Consider the following 20,684-nt stretch of genomic DNA (forward strand, 5'->3'; position numbering starts at 1 on the left):
GCTACTATTGTAAAAAATATAAAGATGAAAATATATTTAATGATGTTATTCCAAGTTTAAATTTTTTTACATTTATATACATATCTATTTTTCAGCCGATTACTTATTTCCTAATTTCATTTTTAATATTGACCCAAATGGCATTCTGCGTGTGTGTGCATGTGTGTGCGTGTGTAAGGTGGGCACTAGAGTGCAGGGCAGAAGGGGCGGGGCCTAGGCCTGGGGTGGAGGTGGGGCCAGAAGGGCTGGAGGCGGGGCCTAGAAAGGGGTGTGCAGATGGGTGAACTGCTGGGTGGTGGGGGCCGGGCCGGGCGGGGCGGGGGAGGTCATGTGGGCGGAGGGAGGAGAGGGGCTCAGCTCCTCCAGCTTCCTCAGGTACTCGTCCCTCAACACCAGCAGCTCCTTGTAGCGCTGCTCCACCGGACTCTGCTGCTGCAGCACCACCAGTTCACACATAGACATACATGATCAATATATTATATATATTCAGAGATAATATGATAATATAGGAATTATAGCTCCTGTTGGGGTCAGGGTCAGGGTCAGGGTGAGGGTCAGGGTGAGGGTGAGGGTCAGGGTGAGGGTGAGGGTGAGGGTGAGGGTCAGGGTGAGGGTCAGGGTGAGGGTGAGGGTCCGGGTGAGGGTGCGGGTGAGGGTCAGGGTGAGGGTGAGGGTCAGGGTGAGGGTCAGGGTGAGGGTGAGGGTGAGGGTCAGGGTCAGGGTGAGGGTCAGGGTGAGGGTCCGGGTGAGGGTCAGGGTGAGGGTCAGGGTGAGGGTCAGGGTCAGGGTGAGGGTCAGGGTCAGGGTGAGGGTCAGGGTGAGGGTCAGGGTGAGGGTCAGGGTTAGGGTGAGGGTCAGGGTGAGGGTCAGGGTGAGGGTCAGGGTCAGGGTCCGGGTGAGGGTCAGGGTCAGGGTGAGGGTCAGGGTCAGGGTGAGGGTGAGGGTCAGGGTGAGGGTCAGGGTGAGGTTGAGGGTTAGGGTCAAGGTGAGGGTCAGGTTGAGGGTCAAGGTGAGGGTCAGGGTGAGGGTCAGGGTGAGGGTCAGGGTGAGGGTGAGGGTGAGGGTGAGGGTCAGGGTCAGGGTGAGGGTGAGGGTCAGGGTCAGGTTGAGGGTCAAGGTGAGGGTTAGGGTGAGGGTCAGGGTGAGGATGAGGGTGATGGTCAGGGTGAGGTTGAGGGTGAGGGTCAGGGTCAGGGTGAGGGTCAGGGTCAGGTGTACCTGCTGGCGGATGCGGGGGTTCCAGCGGATGTAGTAGGACACCCAGAGCTCCAGGTGGCGCATGCTGGCCACGGGGTAGAGCACGCGGCCCGACTCAGGCGTGTAGAAGGGGTTCAGGTAGCGAGTGCTGCTGCTGTGGACGTACGACCACAGAGACACCGTCTTGGAGCGCACCTCCTGCACCACCAGAGGAGGAGATCAGGGGGGTGCCATGACGACCACTCAACACACACACTAGTACCATGACGACCACTCAACACACACTGGTACCATGACAACGACTCAACACACACACTGGTACCATGACAACCACTCAACACACACTGGTGCCATGACGACCACTCAACACACACACTAGTACCATGACGACCACTCAACACACACTGGTACCATGACAACGACTCAACACACACACTGGTACCATGACAACCACTCAACACACACTGGTGCCATGACGACCACTCAACACACACACTGGTACCATGACAACCACTCAACACACACTGGTACCATGACAACCACTCAACACACACTGGTGCCATGACGACCACTCAACACACACACTGGTACCATGACAACCACTCAACACACACACTGGTACCATGACAACCACTCATCACACACTGGTACCATGACAACCACTCAACACACACTGGTGCCATGACCAGGGCTCCAGAGTGCGACCTATTAGGTCGCATATGCGACCTAATTTCTTAAGGTGCGAGTTAAAATTGAATGAGGTCGCTCCGGTGCTACTTGCAGGAGGACGATTGAAAAAAGAAAAATCGTTCGTTTTTTTTCTTTCTCTCCCCACCCCGCGGTTGTGGTTGATAATAAAATCTTACTTTCTGGCTCATTCCTACGAGTCCACTACTCTCTCTCGCTCCCTGTCTCTCTCTGCCTGCCTGTCTGTCTGCACCTTTTACAGTCTATGGTCTGCCCACTACACGTGCACAGTCTTGCTGCGCACGCAGCACGCACAAAAAAGTAAACAAAGCAGATACAATATGAAGCGGTCGATAGTCGATTATTTTAAGAAAATAAAAATGTGCCAAAGGAAACAAATGAGGCTGTTGTTTAGTGGTGCAATGGTTCACGGGTTTCCTGTGATCCGTACGGATCTACCCTCACTGTTCGGTACGCAAGTGATCCGCGGATCAGCTGATAAAAAGAAGCTGTTGTTTTTTAACCGGAAACCGGAACCGGAAGCGGTCATATTTATGTTTGGTTGTAGTCTTTTCGCTCGGTTCTCCGTATCAACAGTAGGACTAGAACCGAGCGAAATGACCCTTGCAATGGGCAATGAGTCTTCCAACTGAAATCAATGGATTTACAAAATGCCAAATAAAACACGACAGAACTGTATTTCGCTACCATACTTGATGAAAAAAAAAGAAGATGAGGATGTCTGCATTGTCGTGGGAGAGTGTAGTCTCTAAACTCTCCCCAGGCAATGCAGACATCCTGAATTTAAAGTTGTAAATCCAGAGTTAGGGATTATTTACTATCCATGTTAAAAAGAAGAAGGAATAATGCCTCAGATTGCAATTTTTTAAAATATTGACTATGCTTAAAGGAAGCAGGATTAATACCAAATTTTTAACTTTATTTTGTTTTTACACATTTTAAGATTTTATTTAAAGTCACATTTGTCTCGTTATCTTTTTTGCTGTTGTTGATCCGAAAATGATCCGACCCGTGACTCAAAACCGTGACACGATCCGAACCGTGAGTTTTGTGATCCATTGCACCCCTACTGTTGTTGGTGGTGGTGGAGAAGGGTTAGCAGAGGAAGCGACAAGAATCTCAGATTCTTCTTCTGAAGACGACAGTGACAGGTTGGCGAAAAGGATCTACACAATTCAAGTTCAAATTCAGTTCAGTCATTAAAATTACACAACGAAAGCCAAAAGCACAAGACGTGCAGGGACCGCTGCATCACACGAAGCTCCCAGCCCCTCCCCACCTCATTTAATAGGATAGATGAGAGCAATCGCTCAGCGGAGAATGAAGAAATGATCATCAAGTTTAACACCGCCTATAACATCACGAAAGAGGAACTCCCGTTCACAAAAAAATAAATATGGTGCTACCTAATTTGTTTTGGTGCTACTAAATGAAAAGCTAGGTGGCACCAGTGTTGACGACCACTCAACACACACACTGGTACCATGACGACCACTCAACACACACACTGGTACCATGACAACCACTCAACACACACACTGGTACCATGACGACCACTCAACACACACACTGGTACCATGACGACCACTCAACACACACACTGGTACCATGACGACCACTCAACACACACACTGGTACCATGACGACCACTCAACACACACACTGGTACCATGACGACCACACACGAAGCTCCCAGCCCCTCCCCACCTCATTTAATAGGATAGATGAGAGCAATCGCTCAGCGGAGAATGAAGAAATGATCATCAAGTTTAACACCGCCTATAACATCACGAAAGAGGAACTCCCGTTCACAAAAAAATAAATATGGTGCTACCTAATTTGTTTTGGTGCTACTAAATGAAAAGCTAGGTGGCACCAGTGTTGACGACCACTCAACACACACACTGGTACCATGACGACCACTCAACACACACACTGGTACCATGACAACCACTCAACACACACACTGGTACCATGACGACCACTCAACACACACACTGGTACCATGACGACCACTCAACACACACACACTGGTACCATGACGACCACTCAACACACACACTGGTACCATGACGACCACTCAACACACACACTGGTACCATGACGACCACTCAACACACACACTGGTACCATGACGACCACTCAACACACACACTGGTACCATGACGACCACTCAACACACACACTGGTACCATGACGACCACTCATCACACACTGGTACCATGACAACCACTCAACACACACTGGTGCCATGACGACCACTCAACACACACACTGGTACCATGACGACCACTCAACACACACACTGGTACCATGACAACCACTCATCACACACTGGTACCATGACAACCACTCAACACACACTGGTGCCATGACGACCACTCAACACACACACTGGTACCATGACGACCACTCAACACACACACACTGGTACCATGACGACCACTCAACACACACACTGGTACCATGACGACCACTCAACACACACACTGGTACCATGACGACCACTCAACACACACACTGGTACCATGACGACCACTCAACACACACACTGGTACCATGACGACCACTCAACACACACACTGGTACCATGACGACCACTCATCACACACTGGTACCATGACAACCACTCAACACACACTGGTGCCATGACGACCACTCAACACACACACTGGTACCATGACGACCACTCAACACACACACTGGTACCATGACAACCACTCATCACACACTGGTACCATGACAACCACTCAACACACACTGGTGCCATGACGACCACTCAACACACACACTGGTACCATGACGACCACTCAACACACACACTGGTACCATGACAACCACTCAACACACACACTGGTATCATGACTCCTGACGCGGTACCTACGTTCAGCGGGGGGGCCTACGCTGAGCGGGGGGGGCCTACGCTGAGCGGGGGGGGCCTACGGTCAGCGGGGGGGCCTACGCTGAGCGGGGGGGGCCTACGCTGAGCGGGGGGGGCCTACAGTCAGCGGGGGGGCCTACCTTCAGCGGGGTAGGGGGTACCTACGTTGAGTTCCCGCATGCTCTCACAGTTGAACAGGAAGGTCCCGAAGCGGCAGCTGTAGAGGTGCTCCAGGACGGTGGCCAACAGCCGCTCGTTGAACTCGAAGGCAGTGGGGAACTGGAGAGGAGGTCTGCTGCTCAGCATTCATTCAACACTTTAACATATCAACACTAACATTACGATGAACAGGAACCAACAGGACTACCTGTTTGGTCATCTGCCACACGCAGTCGATGAACTGGACGAAGATGGGCGACCGGTCCTGGTCCGCATGGTTCTTGTCTCCGTGACCTATCCTCTGTAGGGTTAGGGATAGGGTTAGGGTTAGGGTTAGGGCTAACCCTAACCCTATCCTCTGTAGAGCAGGACCAGAAGGCAGATCTAGAATATACATCTAGAATAGGGTTAGGGTTAACCCTAACCCTATCCTCTGTAGAGCAGGACCAGAAGGCAGATCTAGAATATACATCTAGAATAGGGTTAGGGTTAACCCTAACCCTAACCCTATCCTCTGTAGAGCAGGACCAGAAGGCAGATCTAGAATATACATCTAGAATAGGGTTAGGGTTAGGGTTAACCCTAACCCTAACCCTATCCTCTGTAGAGCAGGACCAGAAGGCAGATCTAGAATATACATCTAGAATAGGGTTAGGGTTAACCCTAACCCTATCCTCTGTAGAGCAGGACCAGAAGGCAGATCTAGAATACACATCTAGAATAGGGTTAGGGTTAACCTTAACCCTAACCCTATCCTCTGTAGAGCAGGACCAGAAGGCAGATCTAGAATACACATCTAGAATACAGCTCCTAGAATACACATCTAGAATACAGCTCTATTCTTGATGTATGTTCCAGAGGCGGTTTTCTAGATGTGTATTCTAGAGTCTACAATCCACATCTAGAATACAGCCTCTGGAACATACATCAAGAATAGAGCTAATAAATATGTCCCATTACTTCCACACATTAATTATAAACTGATTCAGATATGATATACTTACTGAGGCAAACTTGTGGCCAAAACTTAGCCATTCCTTCTCAATCAGTACCTTAACAGATTAAAATAAGAAGATAAATGTTTACTGAAATGACACACACACACACACACACACACACACACACACACACACACACACACACACACACACACACACACACACACACACACACACACACACACACACACACACACACACACACACACACACACACACACACACACACGACTGCTGGGGTGACGGGGGACAAAGCTCTTTAGACCTCCAGACTTCCTGCTGCATTTGACATTCATCAGGTGTTCAGTGCCGTGTTCCAATACCCGTACTTCCATGAGTATACTTAAAGGAAGTATACTATCCGCACTATCTACTACGTTAATTTTTCAGATGCGAGTGCTGTTCCAAATCGAGTACTCCGTGGTGCACTAACCGGAAATTACGATCACGACTGCCGCCGTGGCTCCTCCCCCGCAATAAACATCCCGCTTTGAACGGTGAACTCTTTACGCCTAGCAGCTATAAAAAGCTATAAAAACTATAAAAACGACAAAATGACTATTAATGCAGGCTATGTGGAAAATGCGCCGACTTTGGCTCAGCCTGGCTCCGCCTCTTCCGCCACGTAGCTAAGATGGCTGCCGTTGAGTACGGGGAGTGTCCTTCGATCCACACTTCAGGATTAGCCCGTTTTGAGTACGGCATCCGGGTCCTTGAAGTATACTTATTTTCGCCAGATCTGAATTGGAACGTACTACGTACTTAAAATTTGGCTAGTAAGTACGGACAGTACGGGTATTAGAACACGGCACAGGTTTGGAGTCTTTGATTTGAGTGTTTTTTTGCCCCATTCACTTTGCATTATATTGAAACATTATATTTCATATTTTGACATATTTCATTATAACATTGTTGCCAATGTATCAGCTCATTTGGTGAGCAGAGTTTGACCAACCTCGAATCCCCTGAGAGTGCGGTAGTGGCTGTCCAACATGAGCATGGCCAGGGAGCTGAGCTGGGCCGTGCGGTCCCATCCGTCGCTGCAGTGCAGGACCACAGACTTCCCTCCCGACACCTTGTCTGCTACACGGATAGCTCCCGCTAACACCAGCTGAGGGAGACAGGCAGGCTTCAGCCTCCACGTGATGTGAGCTCTACTCAATGGAGACCTCCAGAGCCTTGAATCAGACCGAGTGATGTGAGCTCTACTTAATGGAGACCTCCAGAGCCTTGAATCAGACCGAGTGATGTGAGCTCTACTTAATGGAGACCTCCAGAGCCTTGAACTCAGACCAGGTAGTGTGAGCTCTACTCAATGGAGACCTCCAGAGCCTTGAATCAGACCGAGTGATGTGAGCTCTACTCAATGGAGACCTCCAGAGCCTTGAATCAGACCGAGTGATGTGAGCTCTACTCAATGGAGACCTACAGAGCCTTGAAGTCAGACCACGTGATGTGAGCTCTACTTAATAGAGACCTACAGAGCCTTGAAGTCAGACCACGTGATGTGAGCTCTACTTAATAGAGACCTCCAGAGCCTTGAACTCAGACCAGGTAGTGTGAGCTCTACTTAATAGAGACCTACAGAGCCTTGAACTCAGACCAGGTGATGTGAGCTCTACTCAATGGAGACCTCCAGAGCCTTGAACTCAGACCACGTGATGTGAGCTCTACTCAATGGAGACCTCCAGAGCCTTGAACTCAGACCACGTGATGTGAGCTCTACTCAATGGAGACCTCCAGAGCCTTGAATCAGACCGAGTGATGTGAGCTCTACTCAATGGAGACCTCCAGAGCCTTGAACTCAGACCAGGTAGTGTGAGCTCTACTCAATGGAGACCTCCAGAGCCTTGAATCAGACCGAGTGATGTGAGCTCTACTCAATGGAGACCTCCAGAGCCTTGAATCAGACCGAGTGATGTGAGCTCTACTCAATGGAGACCTACAGAGCCTTGAAGTCAGACCACGTGATGTGAGCTCTACTTAATAGAGACCTACAGAGCCTTGAAGTCAGACCACGTGATGTGAGCTCTACTTAATAGAGACCTCCAGAGCCTTGAACTCAGACCAGGTAGTGTGAGCTCTACTTAATAGAGACCTACAGAGCCTTGAACTCAGACCAGGTGATGTGAGCTCTACTCAATGGAGACCTCCAGAGCCTTGAACTCAGACCACGTGATGTGAGCTCTACTCAATGGAGACCTCCAGAGCCTTGAACTCAGACCACGTGATGTGAGCTCTACTCAATGGAGACCTCCAGAGCCTTGAACTCAGACCAGGTGATGTGAGCTCTACTTAAGGGCTCACATCATGTGAGCTCTACTTAAAGCTCTGGTAGGACTTCAAGGACCTACCAGAGACTTGAAGTCACAGAACAAGACCTAAGTTCTCTCTAGAATTGATGATGTGCTCCAGGTGTAAAGAGGTGCTCACCTTGATGTGCTCCAGGTGTAAGGAGGTGCTCACCTTGATGTGCTCCAGGTGTAAGGAGGTGCTCACCTTGATGTGCTCCAGGTGTAAGGAGGTGCTCACCTTGATGTGCTCCAGGTGTAAGGAGGTGCTCACCTTGATGTGCTCCAGCCAGTGGGTGGACTCCAGGCTGGACAGCCAGTGGGACTCCTCCACCGCGGGGTACACGATGTCCCGGAGCTTCTTCAGGGACTCCCGCATCACGTGGATGTTGTGGATGTCCAGGAAGATGAGTTCTGCATTCTGGTATTCATCTCCCTCATAGCCGCCCCCTGTAGCCTGGAGACCATGGAGATAGAACCACACTTTAGAGGAACCTGGAGACAGAACCACACTTTAGAGGAACCTGGAGATAAAACCACACTTTAGAGGAACCTGGAGATAAAACCACACTTTAGAGGAACCTGGAGATAAAACCACACTTTAGAAGGGCCTGGAGACAGAACCAGACTTTAGAGGAGCCTGGAGACACAACCAGACTTTAGAGGAGCCTGGAGAGTAGACAGAACCAGACTTTAGAGGAGCCTGGAGACACAACCAGACTTTAGAGGAGCCTGGAGACAAAACCAGACTTTAGAGGACCCTGGAGACACAACCAGACTTTAGAGGAGCCTGGAGACACAACCAGCCTTTAGAGGACCCTGGAGACACAACCAGGCTTTAGAGGAGCCTGGAGACACAACCAGACTTTAGAGGAGCCTGGAGACACAACCAGACTTTAGAGGAGCCTGGAGACACAACCAGACTTTAGAGGAGCCTGGAGACAGAACCACACTGATGTGTTGGTATAAAGGAGACTTCATGACCCCTTCTAGAAGGCATCACGCTGAGTGCTGACCTGGTTGGTTGAACCCTGGTCTAGAAGGTCTCTGGAGTCCTGACCTGGTTGGCTGAACCCCGTTCTAGAAGGTCTCTGGAGTCCTGACCTGGTTGGCTGGACCCTGTTCTAGAAGGTCTCTGGAGTCCTGACCTGGTTGGCTGGACCCTGTTCTAGAAGGTCTCTGGAGTCCTGACCTGGTTAACTGGACCCGGTTCTAGAAGGTCTCTGGAGTCCCTACCTGGTTGGCTGGACCCTGTTCTAGAAGGTCTCTGGAGTCCTGACCTGGTTGGTTGGACCCTGTTCTAGAAGGTCTCTGGAGTCCTGACCTGGTTGTCTGGACCCTGTTCTAGAAGGTCTCTGGAGTCCTGACCTGGTTGGCTGAACCCTGTTCTAGAAGGTCTCTGGAGTCCTGACCTGGTTGGCTGAACCCTGTTCTAGAAGGTCTCTGGAGTCCTGACCTGGTTAGCTGGACCCTGTTCTAGAAGGTCTCTGGAGTCCTGACCTGGTTGGCTGAACCCTGTTCTAGAAGGTCTCTGGAGTCCTGACCTGGTTGGCTGAACCCTGTTCTAGAAGGTCTCTGGAGTCCTGACCTGGTTGGCTGAACCCTGTTCTAGAAGGTCTCTGGAGTCCTGACCTGGTTGGCTGAACCCTGTTCTAGAAGGTCTCTGGAGTCCTGACCTGGTTAGCTGGACCCTGTTCTAGAAGGTCTCTGGAGTCCTGACCTGGTTGGCTGAACCCTGTTCTAGAAGGTCTCTGGAGTCCTGACCTGGTTGGCTGAACCCTGTTCTAGAAGGTCTCTGGAGTCCTGACCTGGTTGGCTGAACCCTGTTCTAGAAGGTCTCTGAGTCCTGACCTTGTTGGCCACAGCGTTGACACTGGGCCGAGCATCGAAGATGGTGAGCTTGGGCGTGCCGTTAGTCTCGCGCAGGAGCTCCAGGTAGCGCTCGTCGTCCTTGTTCCTCTTGCCTGACATGCCCACCAGAGGCTGGCTGCAGCGGGCGATGGCGGCCTGGTTGTCCCTCTGGATCCACGACAGCACCTGGGGACACACAGCGCTAGATTATCAGCAGCTAGCGGGAGGCTAACGAGGGGAACACAGCGCTAGATTATCAGCAGCTAGCGGGAGGCTAACGGGGGGAACACAGCGCTAGATTATCAGCAGCTAGCGGGAGGCTAACGGGGGAAACACAGCGCTAGATTATCAGCAGCTAGCGGGAGGCTAACAGGGGGAACACAGCGCTAGAGCAGCAGCTAGCTGGAGGCTAACGGGGGGAACACAGCGCTAGAGCAGCAGCTAGCTGGAGGCTAACAGGGGGAACACAGCGCTAGAGCAGCAGCTAGCCGGAGGCTAACGGGGGGAACACAGCGCTAGAGCAGCAGCTAGCTGGAAGCTAACGGGGGGAACACAGCGCTAGAGCAGCAGCTAGCTGGAGGCTAACGGGGGGAACACAGCGCTAGAGCAGTAGCTAGCTGGAGGCTAACGGGGGGAACACAGCGCTAGAGCAGCAGCTAGCTGGAGGCTAACGGGGGGAACACAGCGCTAGAGCAGCAGCTAGCTGGAGGCTAACGGGGGGAACACAGCGCTAGAGCAGCAGCTAGCTGGAGGCTAACGGGGGGAACACAGCGCTAGAGCAGCAGCTAGCTGGAGGCTAACGGGGGGAACACAGCGCTAGAGCAGCAGCTAGCTGGAGGCTAACGGGGGGAACACAGCGCTAGAGCAGCAGCTAGCTGGAGGCTAACGGGGGGAACACAGCGCTAGAGCAGCAGCTAGCTGGAGGCTAACGGGGGGAACACAGCGCTAGAGCAGCAGCGGCTAGCTGGAGGCTATCTAGGGACCCCTCACCGGGATGCGGCCCCTGGACCTGAAGGCGGCCACCCTCCTCAGGTCCTCCTCGCTGGCCCGGTACGGCACGGCCAGGATGGTGGGGTAGGTGTCACACAGCTCGTAGTTCTTGTTGATGAAGGTGATTCGCCACCTTTCATTAGGCAGGCCCTGGGGGGGGGGGGAACGCATCAATCAGAAGTGGCCCCACATGGTGTCAGTCACATGATGTCAGTCACAAGGTGTCAGTCACATGGTGTCAGTCACATGGTGTCACATGATGTTCTGGTAGGAAGGAGACGAGAGGTTCTGGTAGGAAGGAGACGAGAGGTTCTGGTAGGGAGGAGACGAGAGGTTCTGGTCCGTGTTCAGGTGTTCCACTCACCTGGCGTCTGAACTCTTCTAAGGGTTTGTAGATGCTCCAGCCGTTCTCCTCGTACTTCTCCTGGCTCAGGTAGGAGAACAGCGGCTGGCCCAGAGGATCACAGAGAACAGTTGAGACAATATTATATCAATTAGAAACATTAACAAAAGTGTCATCAGTGGTCATGGAGATTAACCAGCTAATAATTAACAGTTGAGGGCTTATATCTTGATCTTAGATATAAGATCTATGACAACACAGTGAGGTGGTCGTTGGAGTCTGGACCCAACATGTTCCTTCAACCAGAGAACGTCAATCCCTCAGTCCTACACTACTATAGTCACACGCCTAACTTTACCTTACTTTAATCACACGGCTTACTTTACTTTAATCACACGCCTTGCTTTACTTTAAACACACGCCTTACTTTACTTTAATCACACGCTTAACTTTACCTTACTTTAATCACACGCTTTACTTTACATTAATCACACAGCTTACTTTACTTTGATGACACGCGTGTGTCCTAAAGGTAACATAGAGGTAACATGTGTCCTACCTGAAGGTAACATAGAGGTAACATGTATCCTACCTGAAGGTAACATAGAGGTAACATGTGTCCTACCTGAAGGTAACATAGAGGTAACATGTGTCCTACCTGAAGGTAACATAGAGGTAACATGTGTCCTACCTGAAGGTAACATAGAGGTAACATGTGTCCTACCTGAAGGTAACATAGAGGTAACATGTGTCCTACCTGAAGGTAACATAGAGGTAACATGTGTCCTACCTGAAGGTAACATAGAGGTAACATGTGTCCTACCTGAAGGTAACATAGAGGTAACATGTGTCCTACCTGAAGGTAACATAGAGGTAACATGTGTCCTACCTGAAGGTAACATAGAGGTAACATGTGTCCTACCTGGCCGTGTGACAGAGGGAAGGCGTATTTTGACAGGATCTCGAAGATATCTCGTCTACTGTGTCCTTCTTGTTTCAGGGCGAACCGGAGGCTCCTCATGTCCTGAGGAGGATTCACCAAGTGGTTAAAGTCCCGTTCTGAGGAGGATTCACCAAGTGGTTAAAGTCACGTTCTGAGGAGGATTCACCAAGTGGTTAAAGTCACGTTCTGAGGAGGATTCACCAAGTGGTTAAAGTCACGTCCTGAGGAGAATTCACCAAGTGGTTAAAGTCACGTTCTGAGGAGGATTCACCAAGTGGTTAAAGTCATGTCCTGAGGAGGATTCACCAAGTGGTTAAAGTCACGTTCTGAGGAGGATTCACCAAGTGGTTAAAGTCCCGTTCTGACGAGGATTCACCAAGTGGTTAAAGTCAGCGCCATGTGACTATCAGCTCCATTGAGGGGACCAACAAACTGATCAGGACTCGGTACGGACTGCTTCCTGGCTTTCCTCCTGAGTGGTGTAGCACCGATCAGCAGAAGTCCCTCAAGACTCACTGGTCTAGAAGGATCTCCTTAATGCTCCGAGCATCCCCCTTAAAAGGTGCTGTAGGTACGAGTAAAGAGCTGATATTTAATATTAAAGGTGATAGGTAACAGCATGAGGCTGGAGGCCCTGTCAGATCCTTAGAGCTCTATATCACAGCATGAGGCCCTGTCAGATCCTTAGAGCTCTCTATCACAGCATGACGCCCTGTCAGACCTTAGAGCTCTATATCAAAGCCTGAGGCCCTGTCAGACCTTAGAGCACTATATCACAGCATGAGGCCCTGTCAGACCTTAGAGGTCTATATCCCAGAATGACGCCCTGTCAGACCTTAGAGCTCTATATCACAACATGAGGCCCTGTCAGACCTTAGAGCTCTATATCACAGCATGAGGCCCTGTCAGACCTTAGAGCTCTATATCACAGCATGACGCCCTGTCAGACCTTAGAGCTCTATATCACAGCATGACGCCCTGTCAGACCTTAGAGCTCTATATCAAAGCCTGAGGCCCTGTCAGACCTTAGAGCTCTATATCACAGCATGACGCCCTGTCAGACCTTAGAGCTCTATATCACAGCATGAGGCCCTGTCAGACCTTAGAGCTCTATATCACAGCATGAGGCCCTGTCAGACCTTAGAGCTCTATATCACAGCATGAGGCCCTGTCAGACCTTAGAGCTCTATATCACAGCATGACGCCCTGTCAGACCTTAGAGCTCTATATCACAGCATGACGCCCTGTCAGACCTTAGAGCTCTATATCACAGCATGAGGCCCTGTCAGACCTTAGAGCTCTATATCACAGCATGAGGCCCTGTCAGACCTTAGAGCTCTATATCACAGCCTGAGGCCCTGTCAGACCTTAGAGCTCTATATCACAGCATGAGGCCCTGTCAGACCTTAGAGCTCTATATCACAGCATGAGGCCCTGTCAGACCTTAGAGCTCTATATCACAGCATGAGGCCCTGTCAGACCTTAGAGCTCTATATCACAGCATGAGGCCCTGTCAGACCTTAGAGCTCTATATCACAGCATGAGGCCCTGTCAGACCTTAGAGCTCTATATCACAGCATGAGGCCCTGTCAGACCTTAGAGCTCTATATCACAGCATGAGGCCCTGTCAGACCTTAGAGCTCTATATCACAGCATGAGGCCCTGTCAGACCTTAGAGCTCTATATCACAGCAGCATGAGGCTGGAGGCTCTGTACCTTGCAGGTGATGTCCAGACCGTATGAGTTCTCTCCTCTGCTGGAGGCTCCGCCCATCTTCTCCACCCGACTGATGACCCCCAGCGGGACGTCCAGGGTCAACGCCTCCTACACACACACACACACACACACACACACACACACACACACACACACACACACACACACACACACACACACACACACACACACACACACACACACACACACACACACACACACACACACACACACACACACACACCATTTGTTTTGGTCCAGATGTTCCTACAGGTCAAACCATAGAACCAGCACAGGGTCTTGTGTTGTCCAGATGTTCCTTCAGGTCAGACCACTGAACCAGCACAGGGTCTTGTGTAGGGATGGGGATCATTCATATTTATTGATATCGATACCATTTTCAATACTCCTTAACAATCCGAGTCTTTATCGATACCACTATCGATACTTTTCTATTAATTGGTGGAAATATGACGCGTTTTTAGTGATGAGGAAAATATTTAGGAAATAAATAATTGTATTTTAAATTAAATATGTAATTCTTAATAAATATTGAGATCAGCAGTTTTAATTATATATACTAAAATGATTAGAGCACTATACAATTGTATTAGTAACACAGAATTACTCATGTTTCTCACCAAAAACTAAATTTACCGTTTCTCTATGTTACATTTGAACGCATCATGATGATCGTCGTTTTACTGAGCCAACCTCAACACATCGTCACGCAGCACATCTGAAACTTTATTTACTTTTTAAGATAACTAGCTTGTATGCTACCGATTACAACACCGATTACACAATTGGATTAGTATTTTTAACTGACGGGACTATAGCGACAATGTCTGTGTGTGCGATTACCGCTCGTACTTTGAGTGGATGATTAAGACGGCCCGTCTGTGGTGAGACAGGAGACGGAGGAGACAGTCGAAGGTACTGCATTTGGCCTTTATTTGATGCACAATGCTAATGTGCTTGGCCATTGAGGCTGTGTCCCCCCTTTACAATGAATGATTTCCGTCCGTTCAGCCTCGCGAGCAAAGTTAACCGCCAGACTTCACTTGTTTTACTTGTTACATGTTTGCCGTGACGCGACTCGAGGGACACAACATTACGTCACAGGACCTACGGGACAAAAAAATAATAAATGATCGACGGGACTCGATAGTGGTATCGATAAGCCCAAACGTTAATGATTTTCGGGTTTTGAAAAAGTGGAACCGGGTCCTTGATAGAACCGGGTTTCGATCCCCATCCCTAGTCTTGTGTTGTCCAGATGTTCCTACAGGTCAGACCACTGAACCAGCGCAGGGTCTTGGGTTGTCCAGATGTTCCTTCAGGTCAGACCATTGAACCAGCTCAGGGTCTTGTGTTGTCCAGATGTTCCTTCAGGTCAGACCACTGAACCAGCGCAGGGTCTTGGGTTGTCCAGATGTTGCTACAGGTCAGACCGCTGAACCAGCACAGGGTCTTGGGTTGTCCAGATGTTGCTACAGGTCAGACCATTGAACCAGCGCAGGGTCTTGGTTTGTCCAGATGTTGCTACAGGTCAGACCACTGAACCAGCACAGGGTCTTGGGTTGTCCAGATGTTCCTACAGGTCAGACCACTGAACCAGCACAGGGTCTTGGGTTGTCCAGATGTTCCTACAGGTCAGACCACTGAACCAGCACAGGGTCTTGGGTTGTCCAGATGTTCCTACAGGTCAGACCACTGAACCAGCACAGGGTCTTGGGTTGTCCAGATGTTCCTACAGGTCAGACCACTGAACCAGCACAGGGTCTTGGGTTGTCCAGATGTTCCTACAGGTCAGACCACTGAACCAGCACAGGGTCTTGGGTTGTCCAGATGTTGCTACAGGTCAGACCATTGAACCAGCACAGGGTCTTGGGTTGTCCAGATGTTGCTACAGGTCAGACCATTGAACCAGCACAGGGTCTTGGGTTGTCCAGATGTTGCTACAGGTCAGACCATTGAACCAGCGCAGGGTCTTGGGTTGTCCAGATGTTGCTACAGGTCAGACCACTGAACCAGCGCAGGGTCTTGGTTTGTCCAGATGTTGCTACAGGTCAGACCACTGAACCAGCACAGGGTCTTGGGTTGTCCAGATGTTGCTACAGGTCAGACCATTGAACCAGCGCAGGGTCTTGGGTTGTCCAGATGTTGCTACAGGTCAGACCACTGAACCAGCGCAGGGTCTTGGTTTGTCCAGATGTTGCTACAGGTCAGACCACTGAACCAGCACAGGGTCTTGGGTTGTCCAGATGTTGCTACAGGTCAGACCATTGAACCAGCGCAGGGTCTTGGGTTGTCCAGATGTTGCTACAGGTCAGACCACTGAACCAGCGCAGGGTCGGCTTAGCTCTGGAGGTAGAGCAGTTGTCTTGTAATCGAAAGGTTTCTTTCCTCCTTCTTTCCTTCTAGCTGAATGTTGATGTGTCCCTGAGCAAGACACAGGTAAGACCTAACTGCTCCTGACGAGCTGGCTGTCGCCTTGCCTGGTTGACTCTGCCGTCGGTGTGTCAATGTGTTTATTAACCGATGTAAGTCGCTTTGGATAAAAGCGTCTGCTAAATGCCCTAATTGTACATTTTAATTTGGGTCTTGGGTTTTTTGTCTTAGAGTAGCTATGGGGGTGAGTCTGTAACTTACTGCCTCTGTGCTCTTGAAGAAGAGTCTGTAGTTGGTGATGAAGACCTTTCCTTTCAGAGCACCGCTGAAGGGACAGATGTAGATGAGCTCCTTGTCTGAAGAGAAAAGCAGTAGGATGAGGAAGATTTGATCATTGTTAAGAATTAATTCCTAAGCACAATACGATGGCTCTGTGATGATCTCAGGTCTTGTTTGTAATATAATGAGAGAACCAAACAATACAGTCATGCCCCGAACCGTTCCAGCGAATGGAAGGATCCTGATTCTCTACTTGAAACGTTAGAACCCTGCTCTCTCCACTGGCTGGAGCATCATGAGATGTGCACAGGGGTAGACGGAGGGAAATTGAACCGGTAGTAAGTTCGTATAGGGCGACCTCTGAAAGAGGGTGTAACGTGGGTCAGGTGTACTTACCGGTGACTCTCTCTTCGCCTGGCAACAAGGCGACGTCTGCCAAGAGATCCATCTTTAAGACTGTAAACAGAGAGGAAATACATGAGAAAACCACACGCCTGGAACATGTGTTGAGATACTAATATTATGGGCCAATTAACTGTCTCTTTGTTATATCGATATGCTGTCATTGGTGAAGTACTTTGGATTTATTCAATGATGAAATGACGAGCGAGCCGCCTCTAGTTATCACTAACCCTAGACCTAATGTCTCCTTAGAGAAACATAACTGCGTTGGAGAATGAAATGGTCTTACTTTGTCAACTCCGTCAATAAAAATCTGTCAACGTCAGCCAACACCCAAAGCTACTCTTTCATTGGACATTCATCACTTGAAGTGTAGTCCAGCATTGTTAAATACTTGATCCTGATTGGTCAGGATCCTTCCAAGGGTTCAATAACAAGACACCTCTTAGACATCTGAATCATGATCCAACATAAACACAATGATTCACCGATCGACCCAACCTCCCCAACACAGAAACACTATGCTCACAGTATCAACAATATGTAAATGTGCTGATTAAGTCGCTATAAAACGAATAACATTATGGATGAAGGTAACTCATAATCAGTGTTGGTAACTGGTATGAGTGGTTTATAGACACATAATATTAAACCTGCAGTAGTATAATAATATAATGAGTGGTTTATTACTAACCTATAGTACATATAATATTATAGTACTATTGTTTATGATCTTTCAGGGACTACACCCGTGTTAATACACACACATACACACACATCCGGGTTCACACATACAACGGTCTTATACAAACACACACCTTTGTTCAGAGACCCGTGTTCACACACACACACACACACACACACACACACACACACACACACACACACACACACACACACACACACACACACACACACACACACACACACACACACACACCCTCTGAGGGTCACAGGCCACACCCCTCTGAGGGTCACAAGCCACACCCCTCTGAGGGTCACAGGCCACACCCCTCTGAGGGTCACAGAGCAGGGATCTGGTGGGCGGGGCTTGGGGGGTCAGCAGCTATGGTGCACCTGTCAGGTGAGGTCTGCAGGCTTTAGGGTGACCAACGTCAGCCACACCCTCTCTCCTCCCAGGCAGAGGGGCTTCTGGGTAAGGTCCTTACCCAGTAACATCCACTCAGCCTCACATCATACCAGATTAACATCCACTCAGCCTCACATCATACCAGATTAACATCCACTCAGCCTCACATCATACCAGATTAACATCCACTCAGCCTCACATCATACCAGATTAACATCCACTCAGCCTCACATCATACCAGATTAACATCCACTCAGCCTCACATCATACCAGATTATCATCCACTCAGCCTCACATCATACCAGATTAACATCCACTCAGCCTCACTTCTCATACCAGATTATCATCCATCTCAGGGCTCCACTCAGACTTTACCAGCTAGACTCGCCTGTATGATCGCTTTATAATAAAGAAACATAATATTCCAGTAGTGAACGTCATCATGGAAACTGGTTTAGGGAGGGGCGGGATGGGTTTCCAGGTCCATGGATCAGCTAAAGGCCCATGTTGTCGAGGCAGCCCGTTCAGACGTTCCCAATGAATTCCCATGCATTGGTTAGGAGCGCCGTGTTCTGGTTCAACGGTGGACTAATATCACGGTGATGAGGCCATTTGGTTGCGAGCATCTACTCCTAAAGGTCTACTGCTCAGGAAGAACTACCGCGATTCACAAATAGAACCAGAGAAATGTTTCCAGGGAATGTGAATACAATCTATTTAGAATGAGCCATTCAGTTTTCTCACCGAACAATACTGCACATAACTAGTACTATAAGAACACAGCTGGTGTCTCGCTCCACCTCTGACACTGAGATCTACGGATCTGTTATAATATTAAGATCATATTGATGCCTTGATAAAGGACTCGTTGTGAACTACAACTGTTATGCCCTATAACTGTTATGAACGATCACTGTTATGAACAATAATTGTTATGATCTACAACAACTGTTACTGTCTACCCGTGATGAACTATAACTGTGAAGAACTATAACTGTGATCTCTACCTGTGATGAAGTCTAACTGTGATGAAGTCTACCTGTGATTAACTATAACTGTGATGAAGTCTACCTGTGATGAAGTCTACCTGTGATAAACTATAACTGTGATATGCAGCCTTCTTTGGAACATGGTGTGGCCCGTGGGAGAAACCATTCTGGTATTCCCTTCATAAAGTGGTCCGGCCCAGTCTGGACCGGTTCCCTGTTTCCGAGGGACGTCAGTTATGGTCAATCTGTATTAACTATCTGGATCTCTCAGCAAAGTTCCCTCAGCTAAACTTAGTAAAGTAGTCCGCCCTGGTCTGGTCGGGTCAGACCATTTGGTTTCGGGTCAGACCATCTGGTCCAAAGAGTTCAGACCAGGAAACAGCGAAGGCCTACTCCCACTGAGAGCTTTCAAAAGTCCAATTCGTCCTCATTTGTTTGCAGCTATTGATATAAATTCGCCCTATCTCTGAAGGATATCCACACTTAAATATGTTAGACATTTGCAAGCTGAATTGATTTACTTACCGAGATAAGCGCGTTCCTCCGTAGCTGTGTTTCCCTGTAGCCTCGGAACAACTCCGGCCAAATCACGTGACGGATCCGGGGCCTTCGATAGGCTAGTTGTCAAAATTAACCGCGCAATGCTTTATGGGAAATGTATTTCCAGCTACTGAAACTGTTTATTTACGTGAATATATTTGAAGAATTGTTGTACTGATGAGCCTATCCAGGAATATTAGTTAGAACGAATGCCAGTATTTTTAAAGAACAGCTATTATGGAATAAAACAATATCAAGTTAAGGTGATAAAAATGCAATGTAGTTGATTTAATTCAGCTGAATGTCTCTATAGCTCTATATGAAGGCTCTATATGGAGGCTCTATATGGAGGCTCTATATGAAGGCTCTATATGGAGGCTGTATATGAAGGCATTATATGGAGGCTCTATATGGAGGCTCTATATGGAGGCTCTATATGGAGGAGGCTCTATAGGCTCTATACAGAGGCTCTATATGTAGGCTCTATACAGAGGCTCTATATGGAGACTCTATATGGAGGAGGCTCTATATGGAGGCTCTATATGGAGGCTCTATACGGAGGCTCTATATGGAGACTCTATATGGAGGAGGCTCTATATGGAGGCTCTATATGGAGGCTCTATATGGAGGCTCTATACGGAGGCTCTATACGGAGGCTCTATATGGAGGCTCTATACGGAGGCTCTATATGGAGGCTCTATATGGAGGAGGCTCTATATGGAGGCTCTATATGGAGGCTCTATACGGAGGCTCTATATGGAGGAGGCTCTATATGGAGGAGGCTCTATATGGAGGAGGCTCTATATGGAGACTATACGGAGGCTCTATACAGAGGCTCTATAGGGAGACTCTATATGGAGGAGGCTCTATGGAGGCTCTATATGGAGGCTCTATACGGAGGCTCTATACAGAG

General features: G+C 49.1%; 1 protein-coding gene across 2 annotated transcripts; it reads right to left on the reverse strand.

Moving 5' to 3' along the window:
- Positions 1 to 19: 19 nt before the first annotated feature.
- Positions 20 to 19,877, reverse strand: mtm1 (myotubularin 1). 2 transcript variants are annotated; one of them, XM_060076615.1, is made up of 15 exons: positions 19,757 to 19,877; positions 17,147 to 17,206; positions 16,733 to 16,827; positions 14,078 to 14,185; positions 12,341 to 12,442; positions 11,440 to 11,523; positions 11,076 to 11,225; positions 10,086 to 10,271; positions 8,509 to 8,691; positions 6,899 to 7,054; positions 5,950 to 5,997; positions 5,154 to 5,246; positions 4,952 to 5,065; positions 1,219 to 1,395; positions 20 to 429 (listed from the first exon to the last, which is right to left on the reverse strand). In XM_060076615.1, the coding sequence occupies exons 2-15, from the start codon at positions 17,196 to 17,198 to the stop codon at positions 259 to 261; spliced, it is 1,719 nt and encodes a 572-aa protein (XP_059932598.1). In that variant the 5' UTR covers positions 17,199 to 17,206; positions 19,757 to 19,877; the 3' UTR covers positions 20 to 258. The 2 variants fall into 2 exon arrangements, with proteins under 2 accessions (XP_059932598.1, XP_059932597.1); XM_060076614.1 differs by having other exon boundaries at positions 20 to 432; positions 19,757 to 19,876.
- Positions 19,878 to 20,684: the final 807 nt, after the last annotated feature.

The sequence above is a fragment of the Gadus macrocephalus genome, chromosome 17, assembly GCF_031168955.1.
Source record: "Gadus macrocephalus chromosome 17, ASM3116895v1".
In the NCBI taxonomy this organism is placed as follows: Eukaryota; Metazoa; Chordata; class Actinopteri; order Gadiformes; family Gadidae; genus Gadus; species Gadus macrocephalus.

Bases quoted from the DNA above. Each gene is read 5' to 3' on its own strand.
- mtm1 (XM_060076614.1), bottom strand. From the start codon at position 17,198: ATGGATCTCTTGGCAGACGTCGCCTTGTTGCCAGGCGAAGAGAGAGTC. The intron at 16,828-17,146 runs GTAAGTACACCT...TTTTCTCTTCAG, and splicing joins AGGCGAAGAGAGAGTCACCG to ACAAGGAGCTCATCTACATC. The intron at 11,226-11,439 runs GTGAGTGGAACA...CCCCCCCCCCAG, and splicing joins TAGAAGAGTTCAGACGCCAG to GGCCTGCCTAATGAAAGGTG.